Raw genomic sequence first — 22,691 nt, 5'->3', positions numbered from 1 at the left:
GAAAGTTAAGTAAGCAACGAATCACTGTACTTTTGTGTACAAATGCTGATGGAAGTGAAAAGTTGCCTCTTTATGTTATTGGCAAGGTTATGAAACCCAGGTGTTTCAAAAACGTACACACCCTTCCTACCAAGTACACAGCAAACAAAAAGTCATGGATGACGAGTGCACTGTTCCAGAGCCAACTTCATGCACTTGATGCCAAAATGTGTGTACAAAACAGGAAAATTGTTTTGTTTATTGACCAGTGCCCTGCACACATGGGCAACGTACAGCTTTGTAATACAGAAGTTGTTTTTTTCCCTGCGAACTGCACCAGTGAACTACAGCCACTGGACCTAGGTATTATACAGTCATTCAAGTTCCTGTACCGAAAATACCTGGTCACAAGAGCTGTGACCATGCTTGACAGCAGTAAGGATCCCTCGACAATGAAGATTGATGTATTGACAGCCTTACACTTCACAGCTAGAGCATGGAAATAGGTCACAGTTACAACAATCCAAAATTGTTTTGCGAAGGCAGGCTTTTTTTTTTCCAGAGGCAGGTTGTAGTGCCAGTGAAGATGATGGTGTCACCATCATAGAGGATGTGCCTGAGTATTGCCAACTGTCTCAAAATGAGTCTTTTAAGGACTATGTGGCAATTGACCAGCAGGTAGTTACCTCACAAGTCCAGTGTGTGGAAGACATTATCAATAGTGTCATCACCAACTCTGAAGAAGAAGAAGAAGAAGAAGAAGAAGATGAAGAAGAAGAGGGGCAAGAAGAACCAGTTCCTACTACAAGAGACGTGCTCGCAGCTCTTCAAACATTGCGCAGTTATATATCAAGTTCTGAAGGCAGTGCTAGTTCATTTGATAACTTTTATAATTTGGAGAGGCAAATAATCTCCTTGAACAGCCAATAAAGCAAGCAGAAGAAAATTTCAGGTTTTTTTGTTAGGGAGTAATCAGAAAAACATTTTGGCTTTCATTCATTTTTTATTTTTGTCAAATGTGGTAAATTAATTGATTAAATACTAGAGTAAAATTTGTTGTTGTTTGTACCTGCATTATAGTATGTGCTATTAAACAAAAGGAAAAAAAATACTAAATAAGGTAAACTGTACTCCTTTTTATATTTTTCCCTTTATTTACACTTTCCCGCTTTTTACACTTTTTTACTTTGTCCCCATGAAAACTGCAAATAAGGGGTTTTGCTGTACCTAATAAAATTTTGTTTTTAAAATAATTTTCACTATAATTTTTGTTGACTTTTCAACTCCAATTTAATTTGTGTCTTGTGTGTGTTTTGTGTTGTGTGTGTGCGCGTACGTGCGTGAGTGTTAATTTAAAACAAAATAAGGTACTTATGTATAAGTGCAGTAAAATAGAATGTAGACGTTTGGACTTTTTGATGTTAAAAAGAAAAGAATGAAATGTTGTGTTCCACTAAATCTTTCTCGGTACTGTGTGTGACTTGACATACTTCTGGATTCTTCTTGAAGGGATTCAGTTTTGTTTCCACACTTCTTGAGGGTTTGTTTCCACACTACTTGAGGGCTTATATAGTTTTGTAAATGATATAATGTGTAAAGGCAGTGCAAGTTAGTTCATTCCTAAGGTAATGGAATAAAAAATATGTACAGTATTCTCTTAGTAAAGATTTGTATTTTGAAACATATATAACATAGTTTTAAGGTCATGTTATTGTTGGCTAATTTTGAACATGCAAGTTTACTCAAAATTTATGGGTATGTTATTTTGGCAGAAGTTCTCTGTACTAATTGACATTAGCTATAAAGAGAATTCTCTGGGACACATATTATGAAAAATATTTTTTTAGTTTTTATTTTAGTTTGATATAGTTATGTGTTATAAAACTGCATAGTTTTTACTTTTTTGTAATTTTACTTAAATTCTTAAATATGAAAAATGCTTGGGAGCTGAGGAATGTGCAATATTTACATCTAGTCATAAATCTTAATATTTGGTTTTATTTTGTTTTCAGGTATACTGTATATGTAGTGTTACAGCCAGAATGGTATTATAATCAAAAGGTTTATTATGAACTTGTTAAAGCTGCACTGCTGAGATGCCAGTGTAACTACTATGCTACAGAGAAAGTGACTGAATTGTTGCATCTCATAGAAAGTCCTTGGGGTGGCAATCTGTTAATGAAGTTGTTATTTAACTCACCATCTGATGAAGTTGGTAAGTGGTTGGTAATATTTTATGATATTACAAAGTCAGTTGTTTAATGATCCAAATTATAATCACACTACATAAAGAACATTAATTATTTTTATTTTATTGCTCATAGAAATAAAAGTCATATTTTTGTAAGACCATTTAATAGAAAGTGAACAGTTAATACTGTAAAATTGAGTTGTGGACTACAGAAAACTCTTGATTTATATTGTTTGTACCCTTATGATGGCCTAAGTTTGGGCTTTCAATATCATGAATTTTTTATTGATATTTTATTCACATATCTACAAATTTTGATAGAATAATATTTATAATATCAATCATATTGATAATATCAATGGAGGCCTAAGTATCCAATTCATCAATAGTATCAAAACATTTTATAATATTAATATCTAAAACATTAATTTCCTTATAATTTTGGTATTCTGTTATTGAATGTCTTAATATTGAGAATTGTGATATTATTTGAACATTAGACTTGGATAAAATCTTTTGTTCAAAAACATTTAACCCAGTATTTTTTATGTAATTTTAATTTGCAAAAACAAATATTTAATTATTTTTACTGGGATTTTTTTTCTAGGAGTAAGATAATTTCAGATTTTAAAATAAATGATGCAAAAGTCATTGGAGAGGGCATCAATTAGGCATACTTTATAAAAACCATCCTAGTATTTTCCTGGGGTGTTAATGGAAAACCAGTAAAGACGAACATGACTTCACTCCTCCTTATAATAATTATACTGAATATCAGTACTTAGTTTATATATTAGGGATACCAGCAGTTTCAATGTTATAGGCATAGTAAATATATAGCTTTACATACAACAAAATATACTTCTGTTTACTATTTGCAAACAAGTTTCGAGAATAGCGAGTGTGATATCTTTGCCAATATTTTTTTTTTTTTTTTTTTTCACATCCTGGCCACAAATAAAACCATTAGCTAACTTAAAAGTTTTGTAGTCAGCAATTGCAACTTGGTTATATATGTAGAATATTTTTTTTCCAATCAAAAATATTCAAACACGTGACCACTACTTTGCGGATTTTTGAGAGAGCATTGATAGGTTTATTTTTTTTGTGGCAGTCAGAACTAAGATAATTCACCATCATCATATTCATATTGTGATTAAATTTATTAAATTCTGACACTATTTCTGTATAGTTTACTGCTTGTATAGCATTCTAGCCATTCTTACAATTTGCTTCCAACATTTTTTTTTATTAAAAGAAACAAAATGAGCATAATTTATATATTGCTTAGACATAGCGAATTTTGCAATCCGGGTCATTCCATGCCAAATCAACCAGAAAATAATAATTTTTGGCATCACCATCTCCGAATTAAAAAAAAACTTGGCAAATTAGCAGTAGGTGTGCAGAAAAGTGCACTAGCAAAGTTACAGCCTCCTGTGAATAATATTTTTTATACAGCAGGGTTGCCAACTTGTAGAAAAAGTAGAATTTTTGCTGCACAAGGTCCAATAAAAATATTTGTAACTTCCTTTGTAGTTGAGTGAGAACCTTGATGTAGGGCTGAATAGAAAGCTAGAAAAGTGTACTTTGAGATAAAAATAAGTTTTGCGAATTTCAAAAGAAATTTGTTTCAAGGTCATGTTCATGTAACCTGTGACCTTGAAAATTTTGAAAAATGTGAAAAAATTATATTTTATGAAGTGCATTATTGGCTATAAGTGACATAAGTTTCATTTTGGGATGGATCTGGGAACATAAGCTACATCTCAAATACTGACTAGGGATGCAGTGGAATTGAGCCACTTTTGCACCCAACGTTCTTAGAGCAAGTTCAGACAAGTGTATATAATCACGTCAGTCTTACAAAGCAAGGTCAGTCTTAGTGCAGCTTTGTCATTGACAACAGTGCTATACATTTGGTGTGAATTTCTTAAGTTTAGCCGTATTGACAAATACTTTGCAACAATGGAAAAGAATTACATAACTACACAGTGCTGTAATCCGTTAAATATTCAGGGTCACAAAAGCAGCAAAAAACAGTTGAGAAATGTACTTCAGTGGATGATACAGAAACAACCACACGTGCAGACTGGACAGAAGGTATGTGATTCATGTCGGAAACAAATCTCATCAATAGCAAGTGCAAGTACTACACGGGAGGAAGAGTACAGTGAAGAGGAAAGCTCAACTGACAGTGATGAAGAGGAATCAAGCATGGATGTAGTGTTGCACACATTTAATAACAGTCTACCAAGTATAGGGGAATCACCCATAAAGAAAAGAAAAGTGAGAACAGCAAAATATGCAAGGAAAAGTAATGAAAATATTGTCTGCAATTCAAGAAAGAATATTTCAAATCCCTGTACCAGACGTAGGAGTATCACAGGAAAAAATTTGTGATGAAAATATATTAGAACAATTTAAGGAAAAGTTTGAAGTGTGTACAGAAAGAAGTATGAAAGTGCAAATTTTTACTATTTTACCTAAAGATTGGAGTATTAGCAGAATACAGAAGGAACTCCCAACTGCAACGAACTACATGATACGAACATCAAAGAAGTTAGTGAAGGAAAGTGGAATAATGACATCACCTAATCCAAAACCAGGGAGAAATCTATACTGCAGTGTCGTCAATATTGTTCAGATGTTTTATTCAAACGACAATGTAAGCAGAATGATGCCTGGTAAAAAGGACTTTGTAACTATTCGAATTGGCGATACCAAAGAACACAAACAAAAGAGGCTCCTACTAAACAATCTGAAAGAAGTATATGCCTTGTTCAAACAGGAGCATCCAAGTGTCAAAAGGTTTCTCCAAATTTGCATCTCTATGGCCTAAATATGTGGTTTTGGCAGGATCTAGTGGGACACACACTATGTGTGTCTGTGTAACACACCAAAATATGAAGTTGTTAATAGTAGGCTGTAATTTGGCCAAACTCATGGAAAGAGAAAATCTGTTAACATATCACCACTATGTGGCTCAAATGATGTGTAATCCTCCCCAAATTAAATGTTTTTTCCATGAGTGTGCAGAATGTCCAGACCCTGATAACATATGAAAATCACTGGAGACTACATTGGAGCAGAATTCAATTGAAACTGTAACATTCAAGCAGTGGGTTGCATCAAAAGTTTACACACTTGAAGTTCTTGTGAAGTCATCTGATGATTTCATAGAATTGTTAATTTCTAAATTATTAATATTACAAACTCACTCTTTCATCGCATACCAACAAGGGAACTACCTAAAGGATCTGAAAAAAATTAGATGTTGGTGAGGTAGTTGTATGTGATTTTGCAGAAAATTATTCTTTCATTATGCAAGATGAAGTTCAGGGATTCTATTGGAACAATGCACAGGCTACACTTCATCCATTTGCAATAAACTACCGTGATGAGTGAAGAGAGGAAATAATTTCTACCAACCTAACAATAATTTCTGATTGTCTCCAACATGATGTCATTGCAGTACATACTTTTCTTACACATCTTATTCCATTTTTGAAAGAAAAAGTCACTTTATGTAAAATATATTACTTCTCTGATGGTTGTGCTGCTCAATACAAGAATAAAAGTAACTTCTCAAATTTGATGTATCATGTAAATGATTTTGGAGTTGGAGCTGAGTGGCACTTTTTTTGCCACTTCTCATGGCAAGAATACATGTGATGGTCTAGGGGGAACGCGAAAGCGACTAGTAGCCAGGGCAAGTCTGCAACGTCCTTACACAGACCAAATATGACCCCACGGCAACTGTTTGAATGGGCTGTAAGTAGTTTGCATAACATGAAATTTGCTTATGTCACTCAGGAAGAGGTAATGAATGAAAGAAAGGTGTTGTCTGAAAGATGTGCAAATGCTAAACCAATACCTGGAACTCAGAAGCATCATGCCTTCCTGCCTGTTTTATCTGAGGAAATAATTGTGAAGAGATTTTCTAGTGAAACTGAAGGTGAAACTCACTACATGAATAAAATTAAATGTACATTGTCTGTGAATGAAGTTAAAGGTTTTGTGACATGCATGTACGGAAGTGGGTGGTGGTTGGGATGTGTTCTGAAAGTAGAAGAAAGTTCTCATGAAGTTCTTATTAGTTTCCTGCATCTTATGTATATCCCCAGCATTCAGATGTTATGAAGATTTCAATTGAAGATGTGCTCACAACTGTAGATCCAAGAACAGCAACTGGAAGGACATATGTTTAAACAGCCTTTGACACAAAGACCTCGGAAAGCCAACTAAAGGAAAGGAAGCAACAGTAACCTGCAGTATTGGTAATGAGTAAATGAATCATATATAGGAATTAATTCAGTGTTAAATCCACGAATGACTTAAAGCTACGCCATTTTTTTGATTGTGTTAATGCCTTACTAGAGTAGTTTTAGTGAACATGGCCTAATTCACAATGTTCTAGTGTTTGATCCCAGATCCATCCCAAAATGAAACTTATGTCACTTATAGCCAATAATGCACTTCATAAAATATAATTTTTTCACATTTTTCAAAAATACACTTTTCAAAATTTTCAAGGTCACAGGTTACATGAACATGACCTTTGAAACAAATTTCTTTTAAATTTCGTAAAACTTATTTTTATCTCAAAGTACACTTTTCTAGCTTTCTATTGAGCCCTACATCAAGGTTCTCACTCAACTGCAAAGGAAGTTACAAATATTTTTATTGGACCTTGCACAGCAAAATTTCCACTTTTTCTGCAAGTTGGCAACTCTGCTGTATAAAAAGTATTATTCACAGGGGGCTGTAACTTTGAGATTTCACTTTCCTGCACCTGTACTGTTAAAGTCCTAAGTTTCATTGAATTTGGTGATGGTGATGTCAACAGGTGTGTGAAATAATATTAAATGTCCATTCAGTATGCGAGAATGGGACATTGAATATTTCGTAAACCATACTGGAAATACTGAATTATTGATTTAAAATTTATTTTTATTAGTTAGTTGCATTTTACAGGACATTTTATTTCATGTTAGTTTGGTGATATTTAAATGCATTGTTTAGTTTTTTTTTTTTAATTTGTATGTAGGGCTGTGGAAGTTCAGTTTAATCAAATTACCTGGCCTTTTTGACAATGGTTCAGAATTTCCATACAGTAAGTAAGAAAACTGTAATATATGGTAAAAAATTTATGATATTATTGCTTGTATTTTTACTGGTGGGATATAAATTTAACTGTTAAAAAATAATGTTTTAGAATTTTTTTTTTAAAATTATTAATTTACTGCCTTGTTGGGTGTTGATTAGATTGTCATTGTGTTTTTTTTTCTTTTAAAGTTATTTAGTTATTTAATAAAATAGTACACCCGCCCCTTGAAAGTAACACTGTTTGATTTGTGCAGTTTTGAAGTAACGACATTGATAAATTATGACATGATTTGCGCAGTCATAGATTTGAAGTAGCACTTTTTTCTTTTACATGAATTTTTATTTAATGCATGTGTATGGCAACAGTACTTTTCATTAAATACAAACTGCAATGAATTAATAATGTGATGAATCAACAAACAATATTTTGTTCTTTCCTTAATAGCTATTCGCTTCCTTCATTGAGTATTTATCTCTGACGACGGCCTGAGCTAACGTTTATATTACGTCATTCCGTAAGTTAGCAGCAGCTGTGGATAGATAAGTCATAAGAGTTCAGGGCTAGTTTACCTCGAGTCTCCTAGGATGCGCTAGTGAAAAATCATGGCACACACACACACACATTTAGTAAAAACAGTGTCTGGAATGACATTGGCAGGCTAAATAATATTTCTAATAATAGAAAATATTTAGTTTATGATTTTCAAAATCTTATAAGAATTTAAATGTCTCCTATAATATTATTATTTTTAACTCAGAAAATGTATTTGGAGCCTTTTAGGAGTGTTATGCTTAAGCTCTATTAAACAATGCGGCTCGTGGATTCTTTAACTTTTAGGTTGTTTACTCTCAAAATGTTACTCCATGTTTATGTAAATGTACTTAAAATGTTTTTAGACATATTTTAGTACTGTAAATTGGTTTTAATGAGAGTAATGTCTTGATTAAAATGTTTTCCAGCAAGCTCACTTACCTGATTGGAAAATAATTATTTTGGTTAACAAAAGCTTGTATGGAAAAAATGTATTTGATTAGCGCTGTTTTGTTTAGCGCTGTGTTTTCCTGAAATGAATTAGCGTTACTTCGAGTGGCATGTGTATTTCATAAATGGAATGTCTAATTTGTGTAGACACGTGTAACAAGACTTTAGATAAAGTGAGCAATCTTGATGCAATTTCCATTTTGATGGGTCCAAATGGTTTAAATGGTTGGCCCTATAAGGCTTAACAAAAAAAAAACTGTTTACAAAGTGTGCCAGAAAGAAAATCCCATTTTAGTCAGCAATTTACTTTTTGCAAACAACGTACTTAAAATCAGCCCCCCCCCCCCCCCCTTAAAGCTTAATATTACCTTCGCTTGCATGCAATTGTGAAATCTTACTACATTTTCACCTACTACCTCATAATCCGTCAACTTGAAATATGGCATGTACACATGGTTTTCTAGGCAATACAATTCATTATTTATATGTAATAAATATTTGATGTTGAAGATTTCTGACAATTATTTACCACATTAGCTAATTTTAATCAAAATTGGTTTCTGGGAGTCTTCAGGGTTCAGAAGATTCAGGATTAGTACCAGTCCAACCATAACTTTTTTGTATGTTGGTCTGTATTCACAAGTGGTAAACATAGTGGGGCCAATAGGTTTTTTGTGGCACTCCTTCCCCTCAACACCATTTGAATTCTGTCACAGCTCCATCCCACTGTTCAACAAGGCTGCTTTAATTTTTATCTTTAGCAGCATTTTCATCGGCTTATCTGAGCTCTCCAGCTGCTTCCGGCCTCCAGGTTCTGCGTTAGATTTTAAATTTTTTAAGACAATCAGAAAACAGAACAGTCGCTTTCTATATTTATTTATTTTATTTATTTATTTGTAATTTGTCACATGCCCACCAACAGTCGTAGACTTTAGTGCACTACATGCAATAACAGGGACACATTTATCACTACCAGTGTATGGACTCCCACCTCCGTCGGTACCATAGGAGGAAAACATCTACAGATGGCCAGCAAACGAGAGCCAGAGTACCACACACTAGCAGTGATAATAACAAAACAGACAAAACACTAACAAAGGTTAAAGAACCATAACACATAAAACATATACGTAAGATCATATCATTAAATGTTAAGAGAACAATTGAAGGAAAAATTATATAGATATGACAGACATAAATCAGAATTTATAATTAAACACTGTTGGAATTCAAATATAGATTATTGTAGTTTGTTATAAGTCTATAAATAATATCATTATTAGTATGAAGAGTACATAGAGTAGAGCGTAAGCGGGAATTGAATTGAGGAATTCTTAAGGCAGTATTGTCAAGAAAATAAGGACATCTGAATTTATGAATGTAACAATTATGAACAAAAAGGGCATCATGATAGGCCCTACGGTCTACCAGGGGTGTCCAAGTGGGGCATGGGAGGTTCCTCGTAATAATTAAATCTATAACTTTATTTTGAATCCTTTCAATTTTTTCAGTATCTGTTAAGTTGATGCCATTCCAGATAACAGAACCATATTCTAATTTTGATCTTATAAGTGCCATGTAAAGAGAGATAAGTGAGTCTGAGTTGTTTTATAAGCGCTAGAGTTCTTCGTGCATAGGAATATATGTAATCTACATGTTTATGGACATATAATTTTGAATCAAGAATGATACCGAGATCCTTTGTGTAGTGGGCTTGAGAGATAATAGAATTCGCTAATTTGTATGAGTATTTAATTGGATGGTATTTCCTAGTGAAAGATATGACCTTGGTTTTATCTTTATTAAGTTTGACCAGGTTTCTTAGACACCAATTATTAACTTTAATAATATCTTCTTGTAATAATTCACAATCCTCTAAAGAATAAATAATTTTATAGATTTTTAGGTCATCCGCAAAAAGAATGCCAGTAGAGTAGGAAAGTACTTGTGTAATGTCGTTAATAAATATATTAAAGAGAAGAGGTGAAAGAGTACCTCCCTGGGGAACACCAGAGCACGCATTATACTGAGAAGATCTATGATTGTTGATCGATACAAAAAAACTTCTGTTGGATAGGTAGCTTGAGAACCAATTGATATAGTTTCCACAAAGACCTAAATGGGATAATTTAATAAGAAGTAAGGAATGGTGTACAGTATCAAAGGCTTTAGCTAAGTCGAAGTAACAGGCATCGGCCTGACCCCTATTAGTAACTATATTATATACAGGATTAAGAAAGGTAAGAAGATTAGTGGTAGTAGACATACCAGACCTGAAACCATGTTGATTATTGGTGAGAATATTACAAAGTTGAAAATTTAAAAATTTAGCTATAATTTTTTCAAAAATGTTGGAGAACCCATTAAGTAATGATATTGGCCTGTAGTTTGAGACATCTAATTTTGAACCATTTTTATGAATAGGAATCATTTTTGCTATTTTCCAATTATTGGGAAATATATTCGTTTTCAAACTGGTGTTAAAAATGTGATAAAGTAGAGGTACTAAAAGTTGGGCACAGCCTTTAAGAATAAAATTGGTACTGCCATCAGGACCTGGGAATTTAGTTGATTTTAAGTCCTTAATTGCCCAAAGTATTAGACTTTCAGAAATTTTAGGCACAGCTATAGTCTCAAAGGACTTGACCGATTTAGTTATTGGGGGAGAAGTATTTGGGGTTACATATACACTAGAGAAATACTGAGCAAATACATTCGTTACCACGTTCGGATCATTTGATATATCACCATTTACTTTAAGAGAAAGTTGTTCGTAATAACCAACTTTCATTAATTTAACATATCTCCAGAAACTTTTAGGGTTTTTCTTGATATTGTTGTTTGTCTATTGAGTCCAATGGATTTTGTCGCGCTTAATTAGAGATTTCACAGATTTTCTAAAATGAGAGAACTGCGCATAGTAGAGTAAATTATTGTTTCTTTTGTACAGCTTGTGGAAATGTTTTTTAGATTTAAGAGCACGTATTAAATCGCTGGAAAACCAAGGAGGATATTTTAATTTTTTTATTTCTAGATAGAGGTATATAAGTATCAATTTTTTCAGCAATACAAGTTGTTAGTTGATCCACTAGATCATTAACATCAGTAGAACTATAAAAGTGTGACCAGTCACAGTCATTAATAGAGTTGTAAAGACAAAGATAATTCCCTTTTTTGTAATTTCTGAACACAGTAGAGGGATTAATATTATTATGCCATGTTTATAATGTGATGTTAATATTTATAGCGGGATATTAAGATCATTATAAAACTGTTTTGCTTTTTCAATGATCATAGGCCCAATCACAGCTACTGATTTTTTCGTATTAAACAAAGTTTATACAGCAGCATCCAGAATCTCAATTTTAGGCTTCTTTAGTGTCTGCCTTGAGTCTGTATTTTTTTTTTTGATTCATACCTTAAGCAACAATTTTCTTTCTTAAGTTATTTTTTTATTACATAAATTATAGACATAATATTGAAATTACTCATTATGACGTTTCTGTTTTTGCCTTTTTTTTGTTTTTGTTGTATAGTGAGAGTAATATGCTTATGCTTATTAACACTTTAAAAACTGGTGCTGGGCTTGGAGAACATCTTGCAGTATACTGTATGTACACAGTTGTGTGGACATGAAATGTAACTTTTTACATAGAAAACAGGAAATTCTGTCCTGTACTGAAAGGAAACCTGACACTAATAATAAACACTGAGGCAACTATAAATGCCAGCAGTGCAGTAATGCTACATGGCTATCAAGGTCAAACAACACCTTAATCCTGCTGAAAAAGTGTGAATATGAGTGGTTCAGTTGGTTCTGGATTACAAAATGTGCCGAACCATAGAGTGCTGAATTAAAGACCATTCTATGTATTAAGGAACTTAACTTAATGTTTTTGCCCATAGAACATGGTTCTTGCATCTGTGTCTAAATAATTTTTTTTTGTAATAAAAATGATTTAACAATATTGTTTATAGTAGAAGTATATGCAATTCTAAATTTATCTTATTTAATTGTATATGGTCATAACTTAATTCTTGTTTGCCCCTTAACTGTATGGCATGAAATTAATTACAGTTTTCTAGATTAGATTGGTAAATTTATCATTATTTTCATTATATTAGTGCTACTTTTTTGTTATAAAGGGTTTGTTCATTAATGTGTTTAAGGTTTTTTTTTATCAGTTCTAATTAATTTTCATTTTGTTTTAGCCTTTGAGTTCTTCCGCAGAGAAAGTGCAGTCGTGATATCTATAAGGCTGCATTTGTTATGTGAGCAGGAGCCTAGAAAGTTAGCTCTAAGATTAGCTCACTGGTACCTAAGATGCATTCGCAATAACAAGGCATATAAGTTGTTTACATGCCGATCTGGCACAAAGAATACAAAGGATCAAATGAACCATGTTTTAGACTTGGTTCTTGCCCTTTCATGTGGCAAATTTTATGTCGACATAATTAATCAGGTAATTTTATTTCTATGCAAAATATCAGATCACCATGAAATTGAGACGTACTCAAGCAACATTACCTGATCTTTTATATTATATATAATAATGGTGAAATATTTTTTATGCCCAGATTAACAAAACAGTTTATTCAGGCTATGAGTCATTTTACATACAGTATATATGGTATTTGAATGCTAGTTAGAATTAGTGCTATATTTCTGTCTAGTTGACTGTCTCTTTGTATCAAGAGAGTACTTCATTTATTTCATGGTGCTCTCATTGTTATTACTGTGTATACCTGAATAGGCCTCCCACCCCTAATATTTCTATCATAACAAGAAATACTTGTTGTTTAGAATAAGTTTTGCACCAAATTTTAAAAACAGAACTTGGGACCATGTTCCAAGTTTATAGTGAATGTTTATTATGGACTTATATAATGTTCACACACTTAAATATTTTGAGGTTTTCTGTAAAAATAATAGTATTCAGGGTACCGTTGTTGATGTGTACCAGTTATTTTTACTCTTTATTCTTGCCACAAGAGAACTATTAAATGTATCAATATTTACATTAAAAAATCTTTATGTAAATACATTTTTTAAATATTGGGCAGTAAATATTATTGTGGTAACTGTTAAATGATAATATGTGTACCATGATGTAAAGGAAAAAATTCATGAATGTAAAGTGGCTACTGACAGCAGCGGTTTTGTTTACACCAGTGAAGCATCAATCTGCCACAAATGATCAAAATCAATTAAACTTTTAAAATACTATAAACAAAATAAGTTAGGAAAGGCACAACAAATTCTCACCGTTCAAATAAAATTTTAATTGCAATACCTCCATCACTCAAAGAAAAATATTATTTTTACTCTAGTCACATATACGCTTTACGCAACAACATACTTTCTTCCTGTAGCACGATTTCCCATCTTCTCGTAATTTTTAATTATTTAAGTGTTTTCAGCAACCGTAGATGGTCACAGCCACAAACCTTGATAATCATTGCAACGTCTTTCTCATAGCATCCTGCAAGATGTACGTCATCCATTTAGCAATAGCAGGTTAACTAACCTTGGAGCTTGATGTAACTTGTGCTATGCACCCTTGGCAATTTTTGAATATGAATTTATTAATACGGTCTTATATGGATAATTATATTAATATATTAAAAATGTGCTAATTATTTATTATAATTAATATTTAGTTAATAACATATAAAGTTCTTATTCCATCACATAACTAGCTAATAACATGTTGTTTTGCTGGTGCATTTTCAGGGTATTGCTGATATTTGACCATTATAAGAAAAGTATGTGATTTATTTCAAAAGTTTTTACTAAGTGTTTGTCACAATAAAATGTCAGATGTCTATATAAGATTTAATTAATTACAAAACCATTTATGATTGATATTTTCTAAAGTGGGAATGCGTAATTATGATTGATATTTTATAAAGTGTTAAGTTTTGAGTATTAATAAAGTACCGGATTTTTATAACTCCTGTTTCAGTGTATTCGAGGGTACATTTTACCTTCATGAAATCACACTTGGACTACCTCCTTTTCATTTCATGATGGAGCTAATTTAAAAAATTGTGAAATACGTGTTAATTTTTTGTTGTTTAAGAATTATGCCTTTGTTTACATTTAAACTTTAATTTATTTTGGTTTTAGCTATGCTTGGAATTAAATATTGTCACCTTATAATGGATAGGCCCTATCTAAATTATTTTAAGATTTTTGAAACAACCACATTTTATTTGAAATTTATAATACAGGTATCAGATTTCTTACCTTGTATGCTGAGTGTTAATTAAACAAAATTCCAAAAAAATTTCCCTTGCCTCTTTTCCCACAGGGATGCTTATATGAAAACTTAATTTTTAGTAAATATTGCCATTTTCGTTAACCAAATAAATCTAAGCTTTTCCTTTTTTTTACTATCATAGGTGTGAAATACATAATATTTAAATTAAACTTAACATTTATATTGACTTCTAATTTATCTTGACAAATGTACTATATACTGATATAACTGAAGAGGTGATATCTTGTAAAACAATGAATAATAGATGTTAGTTTAAGTTATGTTTACTAATCATTGACAATATTATAATGGTAAAAGGGAGTGTGGTGTAAAAATAAAAATGGGAAGGGGATATAAAATAAATTAATTTAAAGTAGATATGAAAATAACTATAATATTTCCAGTCAAAATGTAACTTGGAGTTTTATGTTTTTTTTTTTGTTTTTGTTTTTTTCACTGTTACCATTAAACTTATCAAAGCATAGGGGGTAAACTTAACTCAGAATTTGACAGTCACACAGTACAGCAAAGCTGCAGCGATAGATTAAATCAGTACTGACTGAATCCTAAGTTTTGTCATCATATACATGAAGTTTAAATGCTTAAAACTACGGACTAAAATAATTAAAAATAGTTTGCCACTAATTCAAAAAGAATGCACATTTATTATACAAATTTAAAATTTAAAAATCGGTCTTAACAAATTAATATAAAAGGTCAGAATAATTTATAGTTACACTCAAGCAATGACTTATAAACTTTAAAAGTATTAATACAAAATAGAGATAGCTACTCCAACCTTTATCCTAACCATTATGACACGATACTTAAAATTATCTTCAACCTTATTTATGATTACTCATTACTCATTAGATGTGACTGTTCAGTACTTATGATTTTCCTGTAGATGTATAATTTGTGCCTGGCCATGACTTTAACACAAACACTCGGGCCTCTCCTACCGTATGTGCCTTAACGAACTTACATCTTAAGTCTGGAAGGACCTTTTCAACTCCTAAATTGTTTCCTTTCAGAGGTATAGTCTTCCCCTAGAGTGAGCCTTACAAACTTTACATCACAAACTCATTTCCTCTAAGGGGCAGTACCTCTCCCTATGGTGAGCACCGCTCAACCACTCACGTCCGTTTAAGAAGCCTCTGTCACACGTTCCAAAATATTTCAGCCCTGTCCTACCCAAATTTCGTAACCAGGGTTTGAGCAAGCTGAGTTGGTCCCTGTTTTGTCAGCTGCATGCCAGCGTAGCCCCCACTACTTAAGCCACAGTGTTACTCAAAAACGTCAGCACTATGGACGTGCAACGCACAGCTGTGGTAATGCCACATGGTTGAATGTAGTGCAAGCAAGTGTAGAAACAAGTGTCTACATGCACTGCTACGGAGTTGTGCCACCGTGACTGCTATGCAAACTCAAGAGTCCAAGCCAAGGACCATTAAAATTTTAATAATTTGTTAATTAAAAATTCTGAAACCTGACAGTATCTTAAGTTTGATTGGTTTAGTAGATATAACTTTTAATGTTAAAACAATACTTACAAACCTCTTATCCTTTAGGGGTAGAATTGCACCATGTAGTAAAGAAAATAGTAAAATTTGTAGGTTTATAAATCATGCTTATTATTTTACCTCTCACTTGATTAACTTCAGAAAATTAATTTCATAACAAAAAACTGACCATCTACTCATCCCTGTTGTGGTCGAATATAAAATAATTAAATATGTAATGTATATATTTCTTGCTCAGTTTCTTTACTTTAGCTTAATTTTCCTGGATAAATGATTAAGTACTTAAAAACTATCTCACCCTATCTCACTACCTTTGGGATGGAATTTTAAAAAAAAATGGTACAAGCAGCCTTTATAACTAATTATTTAAGTTATTTATGCTCAATTTCTTAAATTTTGCTTGATTTTCTTTGGTGATATGACCTTACACTGTAAAACATTCCCTTTTCCACCCTTTTTACAGTCAAATCTCTAGAAAATATCAAATGCATGCAAGGTTTTATTAAAAATGTTATTTGTGCTCAGTTTCTTGCCTCCTGCTTGATTTGCTTTGGAAATTAGAGAAGATCTAGTAGATTTGGAAGTATGCATTTTTTCTCAAAACCAAACTTTTCCCTTTTATACTCCTTATGGGGCTTGATTTTCGCAAAATAGTACATTTTTGGTTGTTTAATTTGGTTTGCTTATTATTGATACCTAATATCTTATTCTTGATTAGCTTCGGAGAGGTAATAATTACCTTAAAACTATATTTTCCTTCTTTTTTTTTCACCCCCTTAGGGATGGAATTCTTTGATTATATATAGCCTAGTGTTTAAGTTAGCTAAAGGCCTTTGTAATAAAAAGTTTCATCAAAATCCATCCAAGTAGTTTTCGATTTATGCTGGAACAAATGGGGAAATAAAATAAAAACTATATTTTTGAGTTTTAAATAATGTTAGTAGCCATTTATAATAATTTTCATATTTTCATCTAATGTACAGCTTTTTTTTTTTTTACCTTGGAACAGTTTTATTATTAGTACAGAAGATTACATAATAATGGTTGATCCTCTATGTTTGTATTAATAATATTTATGATATAAGCAAAAAGAAATTAAATTGAATTGTTATCTTTAATGAATTAAATTCTTAATAAATTCAATTAATAGTACATGCTGTTTCAACACACTGTTAATGAAAAATTGTGTGTGAATTATTTGAGTAAATACGGTAATGTTTGCTTATCAGAGTTAGACACAGAATTAAAACAATCAACTAATGAGAGTTGTTTTGCATGATAGCTGAGAAACAAGATGGTGGTGGTGATATTCTTCTATGCTAGTGCCCGGGCACTATGACCCAAAGTAACGTCATGGTGGTGGAAGCCATTGTGCACCCTTTTCAATGGCAGGGTGATTCTGCGGTTGCTTGACCTTGGCCTTCCACAGTGGGACAGCAATACCCAGTCCTGGAAAGTGAAAAATCCTTTATCCGACCGGGAATCAAACCCGGGACCTTTGGCTCACCACCCAGGAGCTCTATGCACTGAGCCAGCAGGTCAGATTTTTAAACAAGAAGACCTTTGAACAAAAAAAATTCCAATGCCTCTACAGAAAGACATCCTGCTGGCATGTCATCTTTTCAGTAGGCTGGATGTGACAATGCAACTGTAAGCATCTTCTTGAAGTACAGGAGAACCTCAATTAACTGTGACAATGTAAGGGACAAGTGTCTTGGATGATTGAAAATCACAGGCAAGTCACACCTACTAACGACTGTCAGCCAGCGATTGCTATCAGTAGTCGGGCCAGGGCCATCCCTAGACTGCATCAACAAGGCTTTGACCTTGAGTGTTGTATTTTCTTGAGTCCATATCTTGTAGAAGAGGTTAGAGAAGGGCGGTGAAATGAAGTTTGTACATTTGGATAAACATAGCTATTGGACAGTTTTGCTGATTTGTGTTATATGTATATTGCTGCATCAGTTTAGCAAAGGAATGTGCAAGTAAAGATCTTTAGTTACATATGTAGTGTAAGCTGTGACACACATGCTTTGCAGGAGCATGGAAACAAAGGTGAGGTTGAATGTTGAAAACAAAAAGGAACCGACAGAGGCTGTACAAGGCATGTGAACCATTTTAAGTAAGTCCCTGTGTATTCCTACCTCTCCCCTCATGAGGCATGTCACTGTCACCAGTGGCAAGTATTTATCTTGCCCGCCCCTTCTGCTCAAAATGTTTGTGGATATGTAAAAGGGGAGAAGGTGTGAACGAGAGCTGCAGACTTTGTTTTGCTACTGCAATGTTCCAATATCAGTGGCACTGCTTGGTTGCCAAGTATGCTTAGAGATGTGTAGCCACCTGCTGCCATCTGACACAAGCTGGGTGGTTCATTGCTACATAAATTTTTGTGGAAAACTTAGGACTGCTTCAATAGAATCACCCCACTAATTGGCACACCGTCTGACCGTTTCTGTTGATACTATTCAGACACGCATCCAGACTGCTGATGCAAAAGTCTTTCATTGTCTTCTGTTTGTAAGTTCATTTGAACTGTCTGCTGACGAATACACAGATAACATGTAGCATATATCTGGCAACATTGTTTCCTACAATACACAGTGCTTACTCAGTGAAATATCCGTAGCAGTTGTCATATATTAAAAAAATGCCATTTAAATCTGCAAAGGGTAGTCTTCAAAGTAGAGGAACCAACAGTTTAAGTATAAGAAATTTTCACATCAGTAAATGGCTCTTTGATTTTAAGATAAATAATTTTATTTTGAAAACTATTAGCTATTTTATTATAATTATGTCAACAATATAAATGTGCAAATATGTGATTTTTACAATTAAGTGTTCAATTAATGTCAGCATTACACATTGCCACAGTAAGAAATATTCTAATAACCAGCTACGTCCTCTTCGCATTTGTGCACAATAATTAAGACCAAAAAATAAAATTAATTTTTGTTCCAAATTCGTAAGGCATTTGCGTGAGGGCTGTAAAATATTATTTAAAATGATGGGTGAAATCCCTCATTTTTGATTAAGCATTAGTAAACATATGCATATGTCAGGAGCTGGTCTTAAACCTAATATTATAGAATTTTCATTGTCAAATATCATGTTACCATGAGATTTAGGGAACAATTTTTCAAACAAACAACCACAGTCACATTGCGTCTGTGTCTCCCACCAGCCAGCATGTACTGCTCCCTTCATTCTCCCCCTTCATATTCCTTCCCTGACTTTCCCTGCGCTGCTTGGATGGCTGGAGGAAGCGAGGCTAGCTCTCGGTTCCCTTGCACTATACAACCCGCATGGTCTAGAATTGTCGAGAGATGAGTTTACATTTTTCCTTTTCGCGTATAGAGGATCTTAATGACGTTCAATGTTATATATTGTTAAAAAGTCAATGCTTTTACAACACATCATTCTTTAACTACAGATTAATTTGTGATACACACACGTTTATTTGTACAAGAGAAGTGGAGCATTGGTCGGTTCCTCAGTCCGGTCACGTGGCTTCGGATACACACTCAATACAAGAAGATAGCCGAGTGCTGAGTTTCGATGTAAGAAGCAGAGAACATAGTGAATTGTGGAATTCAAGAGTTGAGTGAAATAATGTATTAGAATAACATATTCAGAACATAATTAAAAAAGGCATTTTATTCCTCCTGAAGGTAGGGGAATCAATGGTTCCCTTGGTTCCGTGGAATATTTGCCCCTGTTTAAAATGTGTGACTGATGAAGCAGATCTGGGTCAGTATAGGTACCTACCTGTTCAATAGCCCCTCTGAAGTGTACTCGTCAAAATTAAATGTGCTTGTCTCTTAGGCTCATCACTAGGTTAAATATATTTGTTGCCTAGGAATATGGCAATATGACTGGGCCAAGATTTTTGATAATGATAGAAATCCCTATCTGTGATCTGACATATCTTTCTGCATCTTATGGCTATTATCCTAAAAATTCTTAATAAATACATAACTTGATCTGGTTGAAGGAGGGTCAGAGCATAAATTAGCATAAGTTAAATTATTATTTTAGTGCTAAGCTTACTAAGAGATGGCTTTATTAAAATTGCATGTGCTTTTTTTTCTAGTAATACAATATCATGTATCATGTTCAATAGATGATAATGTTCTTGAAATAAAATATTTTAATTTTGTGACTTTTTTTTTTTTTAGTTTAGATTTCTTCGACTGAAAGAAGGCTTGGAACTGTTGCAAAGATTCCAGAAACGGCTACACTTCAAAAATGATGAGAAACATGTGTTTCATTCAAGCACAGAAATTTACCAGTTGGCATCACAGCATTTTTTGACAGAGGCAATGTCAAATGAAAGTGGAAAAAACTGTCGAATTGTAGAAGCTCTAACTGTTGAGTGGATAACTGCTCAGATGCTTTACGACAACGATGAGAAAATTCGTGACAACATAGAAATGCAAATTGAAAGAGCAGCCTGCACCTACTACGCTTTTGCCTTTTTATACGCCTTGTTCCCGAAGGTATTAAAATTATTTCACAATACAAAATATTTACATGTGTTAGTCCTAGATTACATTTAAATTCCATAATATTTTAGTTTTTGTATTGTAGTAGGCCTACCCATGTGAATGTTTTGGAAGTAAAGTCAATGTTTTATATAGGGCTTATTTACTTATTTATTAATAAGCATATTCAGCCCTCGTTTATTTGGCAACTGGTAGGCTTTGTGACAAAATATTTTCCCAATTAGTACATCAATATATTGAAACAAATACTAAAATACTAAATTTTAGGTTAGTTACATATTAATTTTATACAATTAAAACTGCCCAACAATTGCCCTTTATCAATCTTGTATTGCTTTAGAAAGTGCTTATATTTTTTCCTGAGCAAGACAAACAAAATTTTTTTTTTTTAGCACTTCCGGTAAGATATAGGTCATAAACTTATTGGCCATGTAGATGGAAAAGTGCTTGTAAAGTGTAAATAAAATTTATTCTTATTTTTGGTGTTGTAATGACAAACAAAACTGAAGCTGACAAGCTTATCGGATATTGTGGAGCTTTTTTTGTCTATTACTTCTTTTAACAGAGTTGTAAAATGGTAAATTTGTTGTGTGCAGGGCAGTAGTTAGGTGGTCCTGCTTCCTGTAATTGAAAGGATATCGTAGAAACATGTTCTCGATTTTTGTATGCTATTTTGCTTAGTTATATTGCATAGTAGTTAAATACTAATAAAACTAAGGCATCACGAAGCTGATTTCGATGGTTAATATTTTTATAGTCTGTACAGGTGTTTCAACCGATATAGGCAGACTGTGAAGCTTATGATATTTGTTTATGTGCCAAGATAATTTTTTATCAACTTTTATTCCTAGGTTTTTACAGAACTTTTTTTCGGGTATTGGTACTTGTGTTTTTTTATTTTTTGCAACAGGTTTTGATAATCAAAAATCATATGGGAACCTTTACTTGGGTTAAATTTCAGGTGATTATTTTCAAACTATTCTAGTACATTTTACCGGTCACTTTAATTTTGCAATACTTTCATCTATTTATTTGTTGCGGAAGGTCAGTAATCACTGAGTCATCTGCGTACTGGAAATGTGTTACATAGTTAAAGCAGAAAACTACCTCCTGAATTACCTAAACTCTACAATTTCACTAATCTCTTTGGCCCCACCCATTGCATATTCCTGCAGTTAAGCATATCACTTCTCTCTCACTTTCTTGCTCTTGCATGGTCAAAAGGTTGACTGGCATACAATTCCCGTTGCCGGCTGCACACACTGGGAAGCCAGTTGGAACCTTCAAAACCTATGACAGCTGAGTGATCATGCTGCCTTATCACAACTCTCAGGTGTTATCAAAACTCAATTTTAATTTGCCCCTTTCCAAGATAAATACAGACCTTTAGACAAAAAGCATGCAACAAATAAACTTTGAACTTAAATTGGCTTCTAAACAACATAACTTCCAGAATTTTGCCTAATTTTTAATTCTAAACTTACTAATAGTTTTTTAAAAAAGTTATTTTGCTTACAAAGCTTCGTATAGGCTTCATATTTTACCATCTTGGATCAGGCGTTTTTAAATTGCCATATTTTGTGGCTTTTCTGATCATAATTTTCTGAATTTATATTTACCCCTACTAAAAGTGGAACTTGATACTTACTATGCTTACTGCCACTACATCATTCACTCTTGACAGTATTAGTTTTGTTTGCAATACACTTCAATAAAGTCCCATTTCCCCTATATTTGAAATGTTTCTTGGGTCATTGCAGCAAGTCAAGATTAAATTCTCAACCTTTAAAATTTTGGTTAAATAAACTATGCTCTATTGTAAATCATAAGAAGAGTAGTTAATGGCACTGTCATGATATTGAAAGGAGCATAGTAAATTTATGGCTACTTAATAGTAAGGACTTCTGGCTGGCTGGAGGGCCAAAGGTGGTCTCAGGTTTGATTTTTCTTGTGTGGAAAATTTCCTTTCTGAGCCTAGGACTGGGTGTTATGTTTTCCTTATCTTTCATGCTGTGGAAAGCAGTGGAAAACCACTGCAGAATAACTCTGCCAAAAGAACTTAAGGTTCATCACAGCTTAGTCTTAGGTCACTGCTCAGAGTTGAGTATCAGGAATCACAAAATGTCAATTATATAGCTTTGA

The 22,691-nt window shown here is 33.1% G+C and overlaps 1 protein-coding gene across 4 annotated transcripts in view; it reads left to right on the top strand.

Moving 5' to 3' along the window:
* The window catches only part of LOC134529513 (uncharacterized), a 159,521-nt gene that overhangs the window by 98,378 nt on the left and 38,452 nt on the right, over positions 1-22,691 (top strand). For all 4 annotated transcript variants that reach the window (XM_063363671.1, XM_063363674.1, XM_063363673.1 and 1 more), the window contains 3 exons: positions 1,992-2,194; positions 12,474-12,724; positions 20,223-20,543. In XM_063363671.1, coding sequence (XP_063219741.1) covers positions 1,992-2,194; positions 12,474-12,724; positions 20,223-20,543 — 775 coding nt within the window. The remainder of the gene's footprint in view (positions 1-1,991; positions 2,195-12,473; positions 12,725-20,222; positions 20,544-22,691) is intronic.

The sequence above is a fragment of the Bacillus rossius genome, chromosome 2, assembly GCF_032445375.1.
Source record: "Bacillus rossius redtenbacheri isolate Brsri chromosome 2, Brsri_v3, whole genome shotgun sequence".
In the NCBI taxonomy this organism is placed as follows: Eukaryota; Metazoa; Arthropoda; class Insecta; order Phasmatodea; family Bacillidae; genus Bacillus; species Bacillus rossius.
The sequence above is the reverse complement of the archived record's forward strand: the minus strand, read 5'-3'. Positions and strand labels throughout refer to the sequence as shown.